The following is a 17,646-nucleotide window of genomic DNA, read 5'->3' as shown; positions in this document are numbered from 1 at the left end:
AAGGCTTATAATGGCCAACATGGCTGTAACACAACTGTGGACTTTATGGCTCCTGAGGACATTAAGTTAGATTGGCAATACTGCAAAATGCAAATGGGCAAGAGATACTCAAAAGAAGGCAGAAATGTCAGCAGTTCTTTGAAAAGGACAGAATTCACATATTTTAGTGAGCAAGAGGTACAAATGGCTATTTTAAAGTTTTTAGGAAATTCCACCAAATTCCTTATCAGATTGTGAAGTTCAAAGATAGTGCAACTGAAATGAGATTGAAATGTTTGGCCACAAGATGTAAGGCCACAAAAGGAAGAACTGCCCTGTTTGGTGATGGTATCTCCAAACTTTTCATAGGAAAAACACTTCGATGTGGGACACACAATTTTGGAAAAGTAGTTAAAAGTACCCTTTAATTTCAATTACCGTATATACTCGAGTATAAGTCGACCGAATATAAGCCGAGGCACCTAATTTTACACAAAAAACTGGGAAAACTTATTGACTCGAGTATAAGCCGAGGGTGGGAAATGCAGCAGCTACTGGTAAATTTCAAAAATAAAAATAATTAATTTGGGAAGCGATCTCACTATCATGAAAGGTTTAATTGATTCACTAACCCAAAAGAAGAAGATGATGATGACAGCGGGAGGCAGGAGTCACTCTCTTCCCCTCCTCGGAGGCCCCCTGAGTCAGGAGTCACTACCGCCGGCGCGCCCCAGTCCCGCCGCCTCGGGAAGGGAAAGGCAAAGCGCTTTTGCCTTTCCCTTCCCGGCTGGGGCTGTTGGGAGTCGCTGCTGCCGGAGGCCGCGACTCCACACCATTTTTTTTCCAGAGGGGAATCTGACCTCGAGTATAAGCCGAGGGGATTTTTTCAGCACAAAAATGGGCTGAAAAACTAGGCTTATACTCGAGTATATACAGTAGTTTTTTTTTAGCATATGCATGTTGTTTTGAAGAGAGGAAAGCACCATGGCCTTTTTCCCCAGGGGTGCAAAATGCCTCTGGAAGGGAGGCAATGCAGGTTCATCTGTTGTTGGCCATAACTGGCTCTCGTTGTGACCTCAGCATGCCCCTCTCCTAAATTGACCAAGCATTAATTCTAGCAGGGTTGCATTTTCTCCTCTTTGCAACAGTCAGCCAAATCTGCCTTTGATTTAGAGAGAACTAATAGGTCATGGGCCAGACGTCTGGAAAGCACCCTTTGAAGGGTATGGAGGAAGTGAGACCAAAGAAGAGCTGCCTTTTCCAGCATCTGGAGCATGGGTGAGTGGCAAAGGCGGCCTTCTGTCCGGTCATCTCTCTTGAGCAGCGCTATTGGTTGTTGCAAAGGAAAATGTACATAAAGCAGGTTGTAAATCATATGAGGCAGCCCTCGTGCACAGAGTTAATTTTAGATTCCCCGTTTAATGGTTTGCCTGAGCCCCCTCCTTAACCTGACAAGCTGAATAATGCTAGCTTGTCTAGGTCACTTCCCATGGCACTTATTCTTTCTTATATATTCCTGGTACATGTGTGCAAAAATATGAAGCAAAATAAAACCCTGTTCAAAGGTAGGATTTTCTGAGCTGTTTCCCCGTTTAAACTCATGTACATCATGGCTACAAGAATAGGGTGGAGCTGGCTTCTTTTGTCCTAACTAAGCACATGTCCTTAGAGCACCTTTTCTTCAGAGGAAAATAGACCAAAACCAGAATGAATATTCCTAACCACACACTCACCTGGGAACTCCCACTTCCTCAATGAAATGTTCCCCAGTGAAACCATTACATACCTGTGCCACAGTATGGCAGTAAGTGCTAGAGCTTCTGTAAGTGTGAATTACCAATTTCGATCCCAATTCTGATGCTGGGCCCATCATTTGCTGCTTGCAGGGTGGGTATTGAACAACACCCCTCCCCCCCGGATATTTGGGCCCTGGATCTCAGGCCAGTGGGCCCACCCTTTGCTGAATATCAGTGAAGTCTCCTTTCCAAGTTACTGTAGGTCTATTGGATTACAATTCTGGATATCTGCAAAGTTGGACACCTTTCATTTATTCTATTGTGTTGTATGTTACCTATTTTTGCCATTGGGCATGCTTTTGCTTTCTTAATAGAGTGCTTGCCTCTTTGTCCGCCTCCCCTGACATGAATGTGTGTTTGATCTGTGGCATCTGTATGCAATAGTATGTGGGAATGACCTTGGGAGATGGGAAGGAGAGCCACAGATGGGATAACTGGCATATAAAAGCTTTCTTAGCCCGCAGGAAGGTTGAACCCAAAGAGAGAGTATGTAGGACGCATTTCAGAAATGATCCTCCCAAGTTCCAGAGAGTCAAAGGCGGGGGGTGGGAGGAGAAATACTTCCAGACTTGCAAGATTCGGTTAATATAACCTTATAACAGATAGATGTGATACTGCTGGTTGTGCGTCTTGTCTGGGCTACCTTGCAGGGCTAACAGTGTATGACCAAGACTGTATCTTAATGAAATAAAAGAGGTTCTAAACTAGCTCTTTCGGTTACTCAAGTGTGCATCTGCCATGACATTTCAATTTTTATATACTTTCCTTTGCTTATGATAGCTAAGGAAATCCCTATCTTAGCTGGGTATTTTAAATCTTATTCGGAAATCTCTTGGTGGTGATCTTGCCGACTTACCTTCACATCAGCCCAAAGGGCTAGCTAGAACATAAGAATAGTCCTGTGGGATCAAGCCAAGGTCCACCATTTCAATTCTCATGGGAGGGGGGGTGTCGATCAATTCAGAGTCTGTTCCCTGTTGGGTTTTGGTCTCTACCGTTGGGTTCTTAAAATTGCCCTTGTTGCATTTTTCAGCTAAGAATCTAAATCCTGTACTAAGGAGCACTCTTTGGAGGTTTTCTACGTTGGGGTCCGAGCTGCAATTCAGGGAAGAAAAGAGCACAAATATGGCAATAAGTGCAATAATTCAGCTTGCTAGCCAGGATGGTCTTCCTGGTGAAAAAACATTTTGCATTTTAAAGTAACGGATGAAAAGGAGGTAGAACCAGCTTTGATTTCTCAGGGGAGAATGAGTCCTGGTCCATGTGCTTTGAGCTATGCAAACTTCCCAGCCACAGTTTTGTGCGGAATTCCCTCCTTTTGCTTCATTATAATGTAGGAAAGAGGGCAAGGAGGTAAGCTAGTTTGACTTTGGCCACATTGGTGCCTATTGGGAGTAACCAAGGAGTAGTGATGGCATGAGAGTATGTGGGGGCGGGGAAAGAAGTAAGGGCGGATTTTATAACCCTGTTAAAAGAGTCAGTATATGGTGCTCCACTTCTCCTGGGCTAAGAGACTCTCCCTGACATGTCAACACACAGTCTGGGAATGACAGAGAGTGTTTGTCACTCCGAGTCCTTGTGACAGAGAGGTTATCTAATTGGTTTGGTCAAATTTAATAGCCTTGTTAAATTCTGGGTTGAAAGCAAAGGAACAAACTTCCTCCAACTGCACACACCTGACCTAAATCCAGGGCTACAGCAAGGAATTGGCCTCTGAGCCAGCATCCAGGACCCCACATAGTGGGGAGAGAGGCTCCAAACAGAATGGCATTTACTCCAAAGTAAATGGGTTTAGCATCTGAGCAGTAGAAACCAGCTGGATTTTATTCTTATAGTCATGACCTCAATTTTAAATGTGAGATGGGCCAGACTGAAAATAATCTTTTTTTCTGTGCAGAAGTGGAAGAACATGAAATAGGAATGGCCAGGGTTTGATGCACTTCAGTAACTTAATAATTAGAAGCAAACCCCCCCCCCTTTAATAATACAATTAAATTAAACAAAAATGTTTCCTGATTCAGTGCCCCTAAGATGTGTCGGACTTTAACTACTGGTTAGGCTGGCAGGAATTTGGGGGAATGTAGTTCCAGAATATACGCCGTAAAAAGTTCATTTTTTTTACCCTATGGGTGATATGGCAGCACAATCCACTTAAATAGCAAAATGGTCATGATGATTGCTGTGGTCCATTGTGATTTCATCCTCCTGCTCCAAGGGATTCTTATTGTACTTGACACCTCTGCCTTTTGAGGAGGTACTTCTGGGTGCTAATCCTTCTGGAATAGACACGGATTCTAAGAACCAGTGGGCCAGTCTGACTTTCTCTCTGAGCTGGCTTAAGGGGTATTGAGCATGATACAAATATCCTAGGAGACCTCACCATATACATTTTGAATTAGATAAACTGTTTCCATGCTATTACTATGCAGTATCACTCAATGGAGTGATAGGATGTTACTTTTAGACTCTAGTCTAGAGCTTGTCTCATGCTGCTTTTTGAACCCAGCCATTAAAGTTTGTAAGCCATATATAGTTGATGGCTAAGATAGATGCGTTTAATGATATCAGTAGTGGTTTTTGCATGAACCATAGCTTTAAAAATCTCCATGGTTTAGTATGGTGTGTGCATTCAATCACACTCTTGGCTTCTACAAGTAGAAGCTCCAGTGATCCACTGGGGCTTGTTTGCCAAACATGATATTCTAGATTTGTGGATTTTGGTGCTGCTTGAGTTGCTTGATGAATGTCATGTGCATGTGTTGTACGTGTGTTGCGTCGTGACTCTGTCTTTTTGGATCTCTTAACGGCATTCAGTGTCTTTCACTTGTGTCCTTCTGAAGTGTTTTGCCAGAATGAGACTCTGATCAAACTTTCTCCCAATTGCTTCATGATGTCAATTTTAAACATATGCAAGTGATAAAATTGAACCTTTTTAGTATGGGTTGCTAAGAAGATAGAACAGGCCTCCTTAATTGCCATCTTCTGGAATCACTCTGAATAACTGGAACAAAGCCAGTACATTTTCAGCACAGACAGTCATCCAAGAGCTTAATGAAATCTATTGAAATGCAAATAAATACAGTACTTTACTAGATCCTGCACCAAGCAGGGATTGGAACAGATAAATCATGAACACTATGAGTCTGTGAAATGCCATGGATCAGCAAAGAGATGGAACTAAAAGGCCTTAAGTAGGATAGAATTGGCTTGATTGGACCAACCAATGCCATCTCTGGTCTTCTCCACCAATTCCGTTCCCCAATCTCTCAAAACATATTTGAAATTGCTCATACAATTGCCTTCACTCTTGCCAACCTCAGAAGACAGGGGTCAGTCTGGACCAATCAATACTCTCTCTAGCTGTCCATTATGGTCTGTGTGTTTGTGTGTGTTTGTGTGTGTGTGTGTGCACGCACGCATATGTGTGTGAAATTCTTTCCCTCCAAGGGCGGCAAAATTCCCCTCTTCACCATTTCATGCCAAAAAAGAAATACCAAACAAAGGTCCTTCTCAGCCCCCCTCACCCCACTTTCCACTGTGATAGGAAATTCTGAGAAGGGGGAAGGAGGGTTTTGTGAAACAAAACAAAGCTTTGAAAACATTCCTAACATTCTTTTGTTATGTTTAAAAGCTTCTAAAGGTGGAAAGGAGAACAGCCTATAATACTTTTGCAGCTGCATATTTTTCCAAGGCTCGTAACCATGGTTATACAATAGATGACTTTGCTGGGAAAGAAGGGAAGAGAAACACAGTACGGTATATAAGTCAGGCTGTAAAAACTCTGAAGTTGGGATGAAAACGCAAACCACCAACACCATTCAGTCAGTGTCACAAACTTAGCTTACAGAATGCCCCAGTCACCCCACTATCCCGGCCAAAATGTTCAATCGGTTCTCCAAATAAGCCAAGTGACCAAAAACCTGGAATCAAAAGCCTTGATGCAGCGTAAATGGGCTCATAGTCATTGTATGGAGGTGTCCTCTGTGAACCATGAGGAGATCGGAAGCCAAATTGAGAACGATCATGGAAAGGTCCTGTGCTTTCCTGGCATTATACTTTTAGCGTGCTTAAAATAACACTTTTGCTTTAAAATAGCTTTTTTAATGGGCTTCTGTAATGGATGAGACCGCATTACACCCAAGACAAGGGAAATGACTGCAGTGCAAAACGAAAAAACAGCTCCAAACAAAACAAACATTCTAACAAAGACAAGTGTTCCCTCGCACTCTGCCAAAATCTCTCCTCAGCTATCATCAGGCTGGGTGTATGTTTTCACTTATTTGGTGTCAATTTTCTGCTCTTCTAAACGCAAAACTACAGGCCTGTAATGGAAGAAACAGCTTCATTCCTGCTGTGTTTGGGGCAACCTAGTCTCTCTGGGTAGCTTCTCTGAATGGTAAGCTGTTTCATTTTCCTGAATGGTCCTGCCCTGCCCTGCCATCAGCAGTGTTTTCTAGAACAGGGCTCTCCAACCTTGGCAACTTTAAGACTTGTGGACTTCAACTCCCAGAATTCCTCTTGCTGACTGAGAAATTCTGGGAGTTGAAGTCCACAAGTCTTAAAGTTGCCAAGGTTGGAGACCCCTGTTCTAGAATGCCTTCATTTTCTTACTTTGGGAGAGAGAAGCATGTTTCTGCTTGGTAAACTCTATTTGGGGGTCCAGGGAAGTTATCCGTTGCCCACCTCTGTGATATTTGAAACCTGAATTACTTGTCTATGGGACCCAAAGGTGCTTTTTCAAGAGGCAACTGGACATTCTGGTTTTTCTTTGAAGACGTTTTGCTTCTCATCCAAGAAGCTTTGTCTATGGGGACGGAAAGGGATTGGAAAAAAAATAGCACTGGTAATGTTTTTTTCCTTTAAAAGTAAGAGAAATAATTCTTCAGCTTAGAAAGAACATGATCGTGAATGAGTAATGTCTTAGATATGCCCACTGTGGATATGCCCTCTCCCCACAACTTAAAGAGGCTTGTTTCTGAATAGAGCTGAGTTGTAAGTCAGGTTATTTTTTGTGAAGTTTGTGGTCAGCTGTTATGCTGAATGTATGGTTGAGTGAGGCCTGGGTTAATAGCAGCTTGTTTCCGATTCTCCTGCTGGCAAATTGTTCAGCATTAAGACTAAAGAGTTTGGGTGCTTGGAATCCCAATGTATTATGTAAGATGTAATGTTACTCTATGGCAGGGGTGTCAAACTTGTGTCGTCATGACGTTGTCATGAGTTGTATCATGACTTCCCCCACTCCGGGCATGGGCGTGGCCAGCATGTGATGCATCCAGCCCACAGGCCACAAGTTTGACAGCCCTGCTCTATGGTATCAGGTCAAATGACCTTAGTAAAATAGATCACTGAGTTAACTTTTGATTACATTGCATTAACTTTATTGTCTTGAGATAGGTAATAAATAGGTAGATGTTAGCTAGATAGATAGCTTTTTTTTAATCAAAACCTTTAAGCAGGAAGATAAAAGCTAATAAAAGCAACTAGTAGAAAGTAATAAAAAAAGAAAAAGAAATAAAAAAAGACAAAGGTCAAGGAAAGAAAAAAAGAAACGTAGGAAAAAAAAGTGGCATCTGATATTCTTCACACCAGTTATAAGCACAAGCACATTTGACCTCTCTAAGGTTACATCATATCATTTTTAAATAATCTATCCTATCTAATCATCAAAACCAAAGGTCACAAGTTCATTGTTTTCATTTTTACACAATCTGTAAGTCCATAAGAGACTTCCAGTCAGAAACACATATAGATAATGTCTTCTCTCTAATCAAAGAAGTTAATTTATCCATTTCAGCAAAATCTTTAAACGTCACCAGCCATTCCTCTGTGGTAGGCAGTGTCGCATTTTTTTATCTTTGTGAATTGAGTGATCTCACTGCTGTGACTTTGAAACCATGCTTCTAGCCCTTGTCAACCTCCCCAGACTACCTCTGCCTCCCCTTGGTTGTTGTTGTGCCACACTAAGGATGCTTAGGAGGCTGCAGAGGGGTAGGGTGGAATGAGAGGTCCTTTCCCTCTATCAATGGGGCAGAGTGCTAAGCAAATCAATGTTTCTCATAGATTGCCAATCTGTGCTTTTGTGCTTCACATCAGATCAGTAAGTAGGATATCAGTAAAGTGAAGGAGATCAGGAAAGGAGAGGGATTTTTGAACAGGGTTGAGCAGGTACATCTAAAGGGAAGGATGCCTTTTGTTCACTAAGCCACTGATCTTTTGTTGGGATTGGTGATGCTCTAAGCTGAAAGACTTAGCAGTCCACTCCTTAGTCATTTATACCTTTTGGAGGATTGTGTGATATCTGCTTGTCCCTTAGCAAACACAGAAACCCTCCTGTTTTGTATTGTAATCATGAACCAGAGCTGGTAACAGCCTATGTGCTGAAAAATAATTGGTACATATAGTAAATCGGGATCTGACAATGAATTGTCGGTGAGGCTGCTTCTTTCTTAGCTCTCAACAGGGGAAAAAGAGGATAGTGGTGATATTGCTTTTCCCAAGGGAATTTTCCAGTCTCATCAATCTGGCTCAGCATGATGAGTTCGAAGAATGGAAGATGGCTTTGAATGAAGTGCAATATTGTTCAACTCAAGCTGTGCATTGTCTGAGGCTGGTCAACAGATTTATTGCCCATAATAAAAAAATATTAATCTAACAGAAAAATACTCCCCTCCACTTAATTAACAAGGAAGTAAAAAAGTAGACATTCAGCTAATTGTCATGGTAGCTTCATGATTCATGTGTTGTGGTTCCGTTTAAAAAAAAAAAAAAGGATTTGCAAAACTTGAAGAAGACCTATTGGCAGGTACTGGTGGAAAGAAAGAAAATTGAAGAGAAAAAGAAAAGAGTTTCTAACCTCCATACTCCAGAAATATACTACTGATTATTTTCCCTGCACCATTTCTAGGCTAGAAATTAATTGAATATCTAACAGCAACTATCCCAGTAATAGAGCAAAACCAGGAGCTGAACAAATGCCTCGTGCAGAGAACACTTCAGAGTTTCTCTAGCAGCCTGTCTGGTGGACCCAGTCATTCTGAACTCCCTAAACACTATTTCTGACTTCCATCTTCCTGAGAGTTGACTTAAATATTCAAAGTGTGTGTGTGTGTGTGGCTGATTAAGTTTTATTTTAGTTTATCACGACCTCAGACACTTCTAACTTTCCCCCCACATTCAATCAATATCTGTACCTAGAGAAAACATATATTTATTTTGCTCATTCTTTTCTGTGAGAAAAGCTACTATAGGAAAGACAGAAAAATGTGATTAGGAAGAAGGAATGTGGCACCTTTGTGGTAAGCTGTTTCCTGACTCTGTGACTTGATCTCCAGAATGGATCATCCAAGTAGTCAATCCCAGGGCATTTTTGTCATGGAGCAGGGCAATAGGTAGGGGCACTGAAGTCCTGCTGGCCAGGGAGCTACAGCAAAGTGTGAACTTAGAAAACCTGGCAAATGGCCCAGTCCAAGGAAAAGGAGAGAGGGAAGGAATTTCTTTATGTTGGTAATACTATAGCACTGTTTCTTTGTAATGACAAGATAAGGCAAAATTATTCTGCTTTTTTATTTTTTATTAAAGAAAAGCTCATAGCAAGCAATACAAACAATGGAAATGAAAACTACAGTAAATCAAGGCAACTAAAATCTGTAAACAGTAGGGGAAAACCAGTTAATTGAGGCTTAGGTCAAATAACTCTGCTAATTATTTTTAGTATGAAAATATGAAATACTTTACATGCTATGATAATAAGAATTTAGTAAGACTTCTCTGAGTTGCAACAAAAGGCACTTTAGTTGCTTTGATCTGACTTTGAACTGAGTTCCCTAACATGTTGCTTTCCCAAATGGTGGGACTCCAATTCCTGGGCTTGCTGAGCCAGCACGTCATGCTGACCATGAACCTTTTCGCTCTTTTGATCTTAGGCATGTGTGTGTGTGTGTGTGTGTGTGTGTACTACACTACACTACAGTACAGTACACAATGCAATACTATACCATGCTACACTTGTTCCTGACATTGCTTTTTGGTTCTCCCATTTCTTTTATTTCTCTGCATAGGAGGAATACATGGGTTACTTCCTCAGAAGTGCCAGGTGATGGTGCTGCTGAACCCACGGAGTGGAGCAGGAGAGGCCCTGCGTCTGTTCACCTCTCAAGTTCAGCCGATGCTGGCAGAAGCCAGCATAGGATTCCATAAGTTTGTCACGGGTGAGTCTGGTGGCTGTCTCAGAGCAACTTAGGGAAACTGGTTTAGTACAGGTAGGCCTCAACTTACAACAATTCGTTTAGCGACTGTTCGATGGTGCAACAACACTGGCTTATGGCCCTTTTCCCCGCCATTACAGCATCCCTGTGATTATGTGATCCAAAGTAGGATGTTTGGCAACTGGTTCATATTTACGATGGTTGCAGGGTCCTGGGGTCATGTGATCCCCTTTTGCGACCTTCTGACAAGCAGAGTCAACACTGGAAGCCCAGATTCACTTAACGACTGAACAACCTTGTTACTTAGTTTAACAAATGCAGTGATTCACTTAACAACTGTGACAAGAAAAGTTGTAAAATGGGACAACATTCACTTAAAAAATATCTCACTTAACAACAGAAATTTTGGGCTCAATTGTAGTCCTAAGTCGAGGACTACCTGTAGATATGGCTTAGACTTCCATTTCCGGTTCTGTTCACTCATTTTGCCTTTGGCCAAGTTTTGTAGAATGACATCATTGGCTATTCTATGTTGTAGAATTCTTTGCAGTTTCAATGTATGAGAGTAAGTAGTTAATTCAACCTGCTTCAGTTCTCCTTATGTGGAGGGTTGTAGTTACAATGAACTGTGTAATTCCATTTAATAAAAAATATAACGTGTATGACTAAGTTAAAACTATCATCCCAGTTAAGCTTGTGGCAAATAAAGACCACAATAATGGGAAGATGCTGGATTTGGAGAATAGGGCAAGTCTGAAAACTGTGATTGTATCAGCACAAAGTCATTCACTTAGAAACTCCAATTATCTGACTGCTTTATGGATCAACTTTGTCAACCTCTCTGGCATCCAGTCTTTCTGGGCTCACTTTAAAGCAGTGGCTTCATTAATATAACTCTCGATGACTTGGGACCAGGCTACTGTCAACTTGTTATGTGGAATCCTCCCCAGATCTTTCCAGATTCCTTCAGCAGGTGTCATAAGACAGCTTGCCATATTCTGTCCTTGAAATCATACTGGATTAGATTTGTTGATTTCCTTGTTTTTCTTCAAGTGCCCAGATAACTTTCTATAAAATTTGCTTAGAAACAAATGCTTTTAGCAAACAAATAAACAAGGGAGTTGATCAAATCAACCCAACCAATGTTTAACGTAATGGTGACCAAACAGAAAGGAAGAATTATTGGTGAAACAGATCTTTGTGCTTCAGGTATGAGGTGTGTGTGTGAGAGGGGGCGGGGAGGGAGAGAGAGAGATTTTGAGATTGATTGATTTGTGGATTAATTTAGAACCTATCCAGACCTGTCAAACTGACAGCCCGTGGGCCGGATATGTCACACACAGGCCAGGCCCTCCACAGCTCTGCAAAGGCCAAAAATGTCACTATCTGGCCCATGACATAATCAAGTTTGACACAGGTGCTATAGTCCATCTGAATTAAAACATGATCTACAAGACATGTAAGTTTTGTTTTCCCTTTCTCCTCAGAGAAACATAATCATGCTTGGGATTTGGCAAGAGAGGAGGACATGTCCAAATGGGACGCCATGGTCATTATGGCTGGAGACGGCTTGCTTCATGAGGTAAGGAACAGGGCAGGTGGCTATAGGGACTTTATGGTGTCATGGCTCCAGTACATGTTCTCCTCATTAAAAAAAAAAAACATTTTATTGGTGAAAGAAACAACCAGAAGACATGATGAAATACAATCCTAAATATAACAGCACTAATAAAATCAGAAAAGAATACACAGAATAGTGATTAAATGAAAGTCACTGAAAAAAAATAAAAATGTATCCATAAACTTTTAATAGAGATCTGGCTCAATCCTTTAATGTGTTATTCTATCTAACCCTGTAGGCTGTTTATTGCTCCATCTTCTCACTTTTGGTGCAATACGTTATTTCGATACAATGATATTTATGACATAGATTTCTAATATTTTATTATTTAGTTCCTTAGGGAAATTGCAATCCTTGATCAGCAGAAGCAACAACAGAATTGGGGTGGGTGGGTGTACAGTGGCCTTTTTTTTTTAAAAAAACTATCATTTTAAAATACTGCTCAACTACCCTTAGCTAAGTATTTTTTACATGTTGTTACCTCAAATGAATTGGTTAATTTGGAATGGAGATTTTATTTCTCTACTGTTTTACCACTGTGTTCATAATTTTGAACTTGCGCTTGATTTCCTAACTAACACACAAAAGTTAAACTGGGAATGAGCAGTTTTTTACTTTCACCTTTAGAAGGATGAACTGAACAAATTTGCAGAGATGCTTCAGAAAGCAGAACCAACAAGCTGCCTGGGTGTCTCTTTTCATTTTATTTTATTTTACAAGAAAAGAATTTCCCTCATCTTCACAGTTGGGGAGAAATTCTTGATGCGCTTCAAGAAGGAAGCCATGAGTCTGGATTGTTAAGTTTGAGGCATGGGTTTAATGAACGGAGACCAGACTGTAAACCGTGAACTTCAGCTCTTTATTCACAAGCATAACAGAGACAAAAAACCCCGGCTAGCAGTCACTCTTTTATAGAGTAAGCTGCTATCCGGATAACCAACGGATAGCGTTATAGCGTTTGAATCTTGGCACGGCCCACCAACAGCCAATCAGATTGCTCGGAATGAACCAATCATAACTTGCCATTATATGGGCCAATAGGACGTGCAGGATTACGATCCTGCTAGGCAAATGAATCTTTATTAATTACATTTCTTTCGTTCACAACATGGATGATCGTAAACTCCCATGGTTTTGAAACAACCGCCCCCACCCTCACCCCAACTGAAATTACCTTGGCTCTGGAGCTGATAGGGCGAATTCCCTTTAATTGACTTCCATGGGAGCCAAAGGGGTAAGCAGAGAGGCTGGGTGGGGAATGGAGAAAAGCAGGGTGAGGGGAGACATTCCTCTCCCAAGACTTCAGGACAGAATTTTTGCCACAGCTTAGCAGAACTCCTCTCAGTGTTTCTGACTGTCCTACTCTGATCCCTGATCAAGATTCTCCTCTTTTTTTAGCAATAGAAGATAAAACAATCGTACAATTTCAACTAGCAATGCAAGAAGCAGAATATAGTGAATTTTAAGTTAAATTAGATTATTTGAATTGGCAGATTTTATAGCCTTGTCATAAGCACTATTGATGAGAGTGTGGAGATAATGGAGAAACTTGCCATTACTGTATATTTATTTCAATCTGTCACGTGGGGTTAAACTGAATCTTATAGTGTTGAATGCTGCTTGCTGAAAACAAGGTCTTTCAACTGCTTTCCACAAAATCCCAGAATTTTGCGACAACATAGGTTCTTTAATGGCAAACAAGCAAGCAAGCAAGCAAGCAAACAAATAAACGTTTGCTCAGATGCAGTGCTTCTTGATCAGGGGTCCTGGAATATCTTTTTTAAACTAATCATTTAAAAGGGACTTATTTTCCAGTCTTGCAACTTGTGTATACTGTAAAGGCTGACCCAAATTTGAATCACACTCCTGAGTCTGAATCACATTCTTTGTCCCAATAAATATGTTGAAACTGACTGGCTGTTTCTGTAGTGGTCATTCTTCAATGCAGTCAAAGTCCAGTTTAGATGCAAAACCAGACTTCTCTGAGCTTTTCCTCTGACTGTCAATCTGTGTCTTTCAGGTGATCAATGGCCTGATGGAGCGTCCTGACTGGAAGACTGCGATCCAGAAACCTCTCTGCATTCTCCCAGGAGGCTCTGGGAACGCTTTAGCTGCTTCACTTAATCACTATGCTAGGTAAGTCATCCCCTAAAGATTTCTTGTGTTGCTTGTTCTATTACAAATGAGGCCACACTTTCTCAGGGCCACCCCTACTCTTAGGTCAGACTAGTGAGTAACTGGAAGAGAAATTGAAGGAGGGTCATTATGTCCTCCTGGCAATACAGTCTCCCTTGAATTGAACTTGGCTTTTGGTGATTTCATGAACACATCACTGTGGTTTTTCTAGCAATGAAAGGCATTGCTGTTGCCCTCTCCTGAAAGTTTTTAGATTTCTAGTTTGATCTGTAACCTGGGTTTTCTTGATTTTTTTTAATTTTTTTTTTCACATTCCTGAACCACCCATTTTCCTCAGAGACAGAGTATACAACCAAGAATTAAAATATAAGAACGGTAAACTTAAAGAAGAGGCAAGGAATCATCAAACACTGTTAGAATTAATTAAAAGGCCAAGGGAGGGCTTGTAGGGCACTAGCCAGCCCCACGATTGCACGCTCCTCTGTGCTCCCCATAGGAGGTGGCAGAGCCATGCCATTAACAGGAGAGCGGAGGCTTCCTGTCTCACCTCTGGGAGGGGGAAATATCCCCCCAGAAGTGAGACCGGTGGGTGCAACGGCAGAGAAAGCTCTCTTCCTGGACCCTGCCAGTCAAAGTTCTTTAGCTTTAGCTGATGGGAGTCTGAAACATACTTTCCCCGCCTGACTGGGTGGGACAGGCCGATGTGATAGGATGAAGAAGGTTCTTGTCGTTTTAATCCATTTTGTAGTATTGTAGTTTCCAATTATTTATTCAGTCACAGAATTGAGCCTAATTAGCTTCTTGAGATTAGACAGTACTGCCTCCTGTTTTAGCGGCCTTTAAGTGGGAATATTCAGTGCCTTTATGTTGCTGCTGTTAGACAGATTTTGCATCTCCAATTTTGTAGTGAGGACTCTGTGATTCGTATGCAACCTTTTACATTGCTTATCCCCAACCCGATCTGGCCTTTGCCAGATGGAAACTCTACTTGGTCTTCCATTGGTGCCTGAGAGTCTGTGGGCCTTTCGGATTGGAGCAAGAGTCGTTCCTTCTTTCTGCTTTGTGAGGCAGCCATAGGTAGAGGCAGTTTCACACGGCCCTTCCCCTGGACTGAAATGGTGTATATTTCCTTGGGTTGGTATCATGTGTTATTCAAAAGAGAGATGTGGGGGACGTTCTTCTCTTGCAAAGCTTCCTTTATTACTAGTCTTTGGCTCAGCTTTCAATAATCTTCCAGAAACTACGGCTCCTCCCATCTCCCTCTGTGCTGGCCTCTGCCCTTTGAGCCGCAGGCCCCCTTCTTCCATCTGCTATGTGGCTAATTCCCCCTCCCCCCACCCAGCTTCCCTTTGAGGAGGGAGGGTGAATGAGGTGTGCTGAGGGTATTCTGGAGGGGCTATTTTCCTTTCTGTTACACGGGAGCGAAGCCACCTGACATTCTCGAAGCTAAATGCTCTGGTATCATCATGGCGGAGAAACAAGGCCAGAGGAAACAAGTCTGGGTCCTGTCAGACAGCCTCAGCGGGAGAATGAGTCACTCTTCAGTTTTACGTACATTTCAACCCTGCCTTCTTCAACATGGTACATTCAAATGCATTTGACTCAGCTAGGGAGACCATCAGGCAGAGAAAGCTAATTATTCACTAGGAAAAGGGAGGGATCGTTTTCCGTCCTTTTTCCTCCTTGAGGGTTGTATTTCAGTCACACACACACACACACACCAACTAGATACTCTAGTAGAGTTGTACCACTGACTCCTCCATGAAATCTCTCCAGGACAAAGGCTACTGGTGGAGTTCATGATGGCTAAGACTACTTGCCAAGACTGATAAGGAGTTGGAATTTAGAAGGCACCTGGTTGCTTTTCCCTTGCCCTAACTGGTTCATTGAACTGCTGTAATTTGATAAATGAGCTAAGATATCTCAAGGGATTTCTGTAATCCCAAAAAGGCTGACCAGACATTATAGAAAGTTAGTTAAAAGGGCAAAGTGTGAAATCCTAAGGTCTTTCTGTTACCCCGGGAGTCTAGAAATGCTCTGAGGTCAAAATGGGATCACCTTCAGAGGGAGGAAAGGTGAGATGCAAACTGAGATGTCGAATACTTATCTTAATCATGCAGGAATTACTTGCAGAGTGGCAATTCTCTAAATTATTCTTGAAGAAATCATTTGTATTGAAAATTGCTACAGGAATTATTTTTAAGAAGTGTATGTGTATGAAGGTAATGGTTATTAATCTGGATTTTCCCTGCAATATTCTTTTTACACAAGTTAGATCTCAGCTGCACCCCCAACACCTGGCATTGGCCCATGTTAGTGAAATCTGTTTCCTGTTTCAAAGCTTTATTGCTGATGGTGCACTTTCTAATCCCAATTCTCCTATCATGTTCCATGGCCTGGCTTCTATGGAGGCATGAAGTGTATGAGCCCTCTTATCAAGATTTACAACGTTAACTTATCTTTATCTTCTTTCAAAGAAACCAGGATCATTTTATGACAACTCTGCCTCCTTAAACTGAGAAAGGGTGAATGTCTCAGGGTAATTCCAGGTAGGCTGGAGTATTTGAAGAATCTGAGTCAAATTAGATGCATTAGCTCACACCAGGGGGGGAAAATGCAGTTTGTGGGTGGATGTACCTCTCCCCAGACACAAAACGGCCACATTTAGCAGTATGATTGCATGGTATGAACTTTCATTCTTGTGGATAGGTGTAGGTTTGAAAGGCAAAGTGTTCTGTTCCTTTAAGCCTATCAAATACTGGTAAAAAAACAAGTCTTCTGTGGGTCTTTGGAAGTTAGAAACACAATGCTGTGCACATCCATTGCTAATATTCAAGGAGGAGGAGTCGACAACTTTCATCTCTAGCCTAAACTGCTACTGCCGTGACAGTGGCATCTTTAATCTTATTTGGGTTGCTGGAAAAGGCTTTTAGCTAAAGGCAATAGTAAGAGGTCACTTATCAAGAATCTCTGAAGTGTTGCGATTGTACTAGAATTCGTATTATCTCTGCACGAGGTTTGCTACCCACTGCAATAATAATCTTGCCATATGCAAGTAGCATCATGTAAGTGGCATTGATTGACATAGAGCAGGGCTGTCAAACTCACATCATCACAGCATCGTCATGTGACTTATTGTGACTTTCCCCCCCTTCACTAAACTGGGCATGGGCGTGGCCAGTGCATGACGCATCCGGGCCACGAGTTTGACAGACCTGATTTAGAGTATCTTTGAAACAGTAGATAGGTAGATCAGGTAGATCAGCTGTTCATCCAAGTTCAATATTCTTGCATTTTTCTGATGGAAGAAATCGAGCAAAGGAAAACAATTCTGGGATAGCTGCTGCCTTCAAAAAGAGGCACTGATCTTTTCTTTCTGGCTTGCGAGGAGCACATCTACAAACCCGCCGTGAACATGGTTACTCCAGATGACTTTAGGTTTTCTCCTTTTATTACATTAAAACATTTCATCTTGGGGGTGATATTTGGAGGGATCATTTAGGATGCGTGTTGTGCAACCTTGGCATTAAGGAGCAGGAGAGCTCTGCTGGGGGCCTGTAATGTATAGGAGAGGAGGAGGCTTTAATGGTAGATCATGCTTTTTAGTATATGCTTATGCTTAGCTGCTTAGGGAGGGCTGTAAAAAGCACTGTGAAGGGGTATATAAGTCTAAGTGCTATTCCTATTGCAATTTTTTTTTCAAGCCAAGCAAAAACATTTATGAAGGTGGGGTCATATCTTTTAAGAGGGTACAGAAACAAATGGTACATACATTCAGGGTCTGTAAACAAATGATGAAACAATACAATGCATTGCTTGTAAAGTCTAAACAACAGAAAACATTGATTCTAGATAATATCTAGTACTATTGCAATCTTGAACACATTGGAACAGTAATTGTGTGCTGGTT

At 41.6% G+C, this 17,646-nt stretch overlaps 1 protein-coding gene across 1 annotated transcript in view; it reads left to right on the top strand.

Annotated features, from left to right (window-relative positions):
• SPHK1 (sphingosine kinase 1) overlaps positions 1 to 17,646 on the top strand; it is a 33,168-nt gene that overhangs the window by 13,253 nt on the left and 2,269 nt on the right. Inside the window, exons 2-4 of the mRNA XM_026667257.2 lie at positions 9,833 to 9,982; positions 11,467 to 11,561; positions 13,621 to 13,736. Of these exons, the coding sequence (XP_026523042.1) occupies positions 9,833 to 9,982; positions 11,467 to 11,561; positions 13,621 to 13,736 (361 nt within the window). The remainder of the gene's footprint in view (positions 1 to 9,832; positions 9,983 to 11,466; positions 11,562 to 13,620; positions 13,737 to 17,646) is intronic.

The sequence above is a fragment of the Notechis scutatus genome, chromosome 2 (genome assembly GCF_049901735.1).
Source record: "Notechis scutatus isolate UNSWTSFEM ecotype Mainland chromosome 2, rNotScu1.2, whole genome shotgun sequence".
NCBI lineage: Eukaryota > Metazoa > Chordata > Lepidosauria > Squamata > Elapidae > Notechis > Notechis scutatus.
Note: the sequence above shows the minus strand (reverse complement) of the source record. Positions and strands in the feature narration are given on the sequence as shown.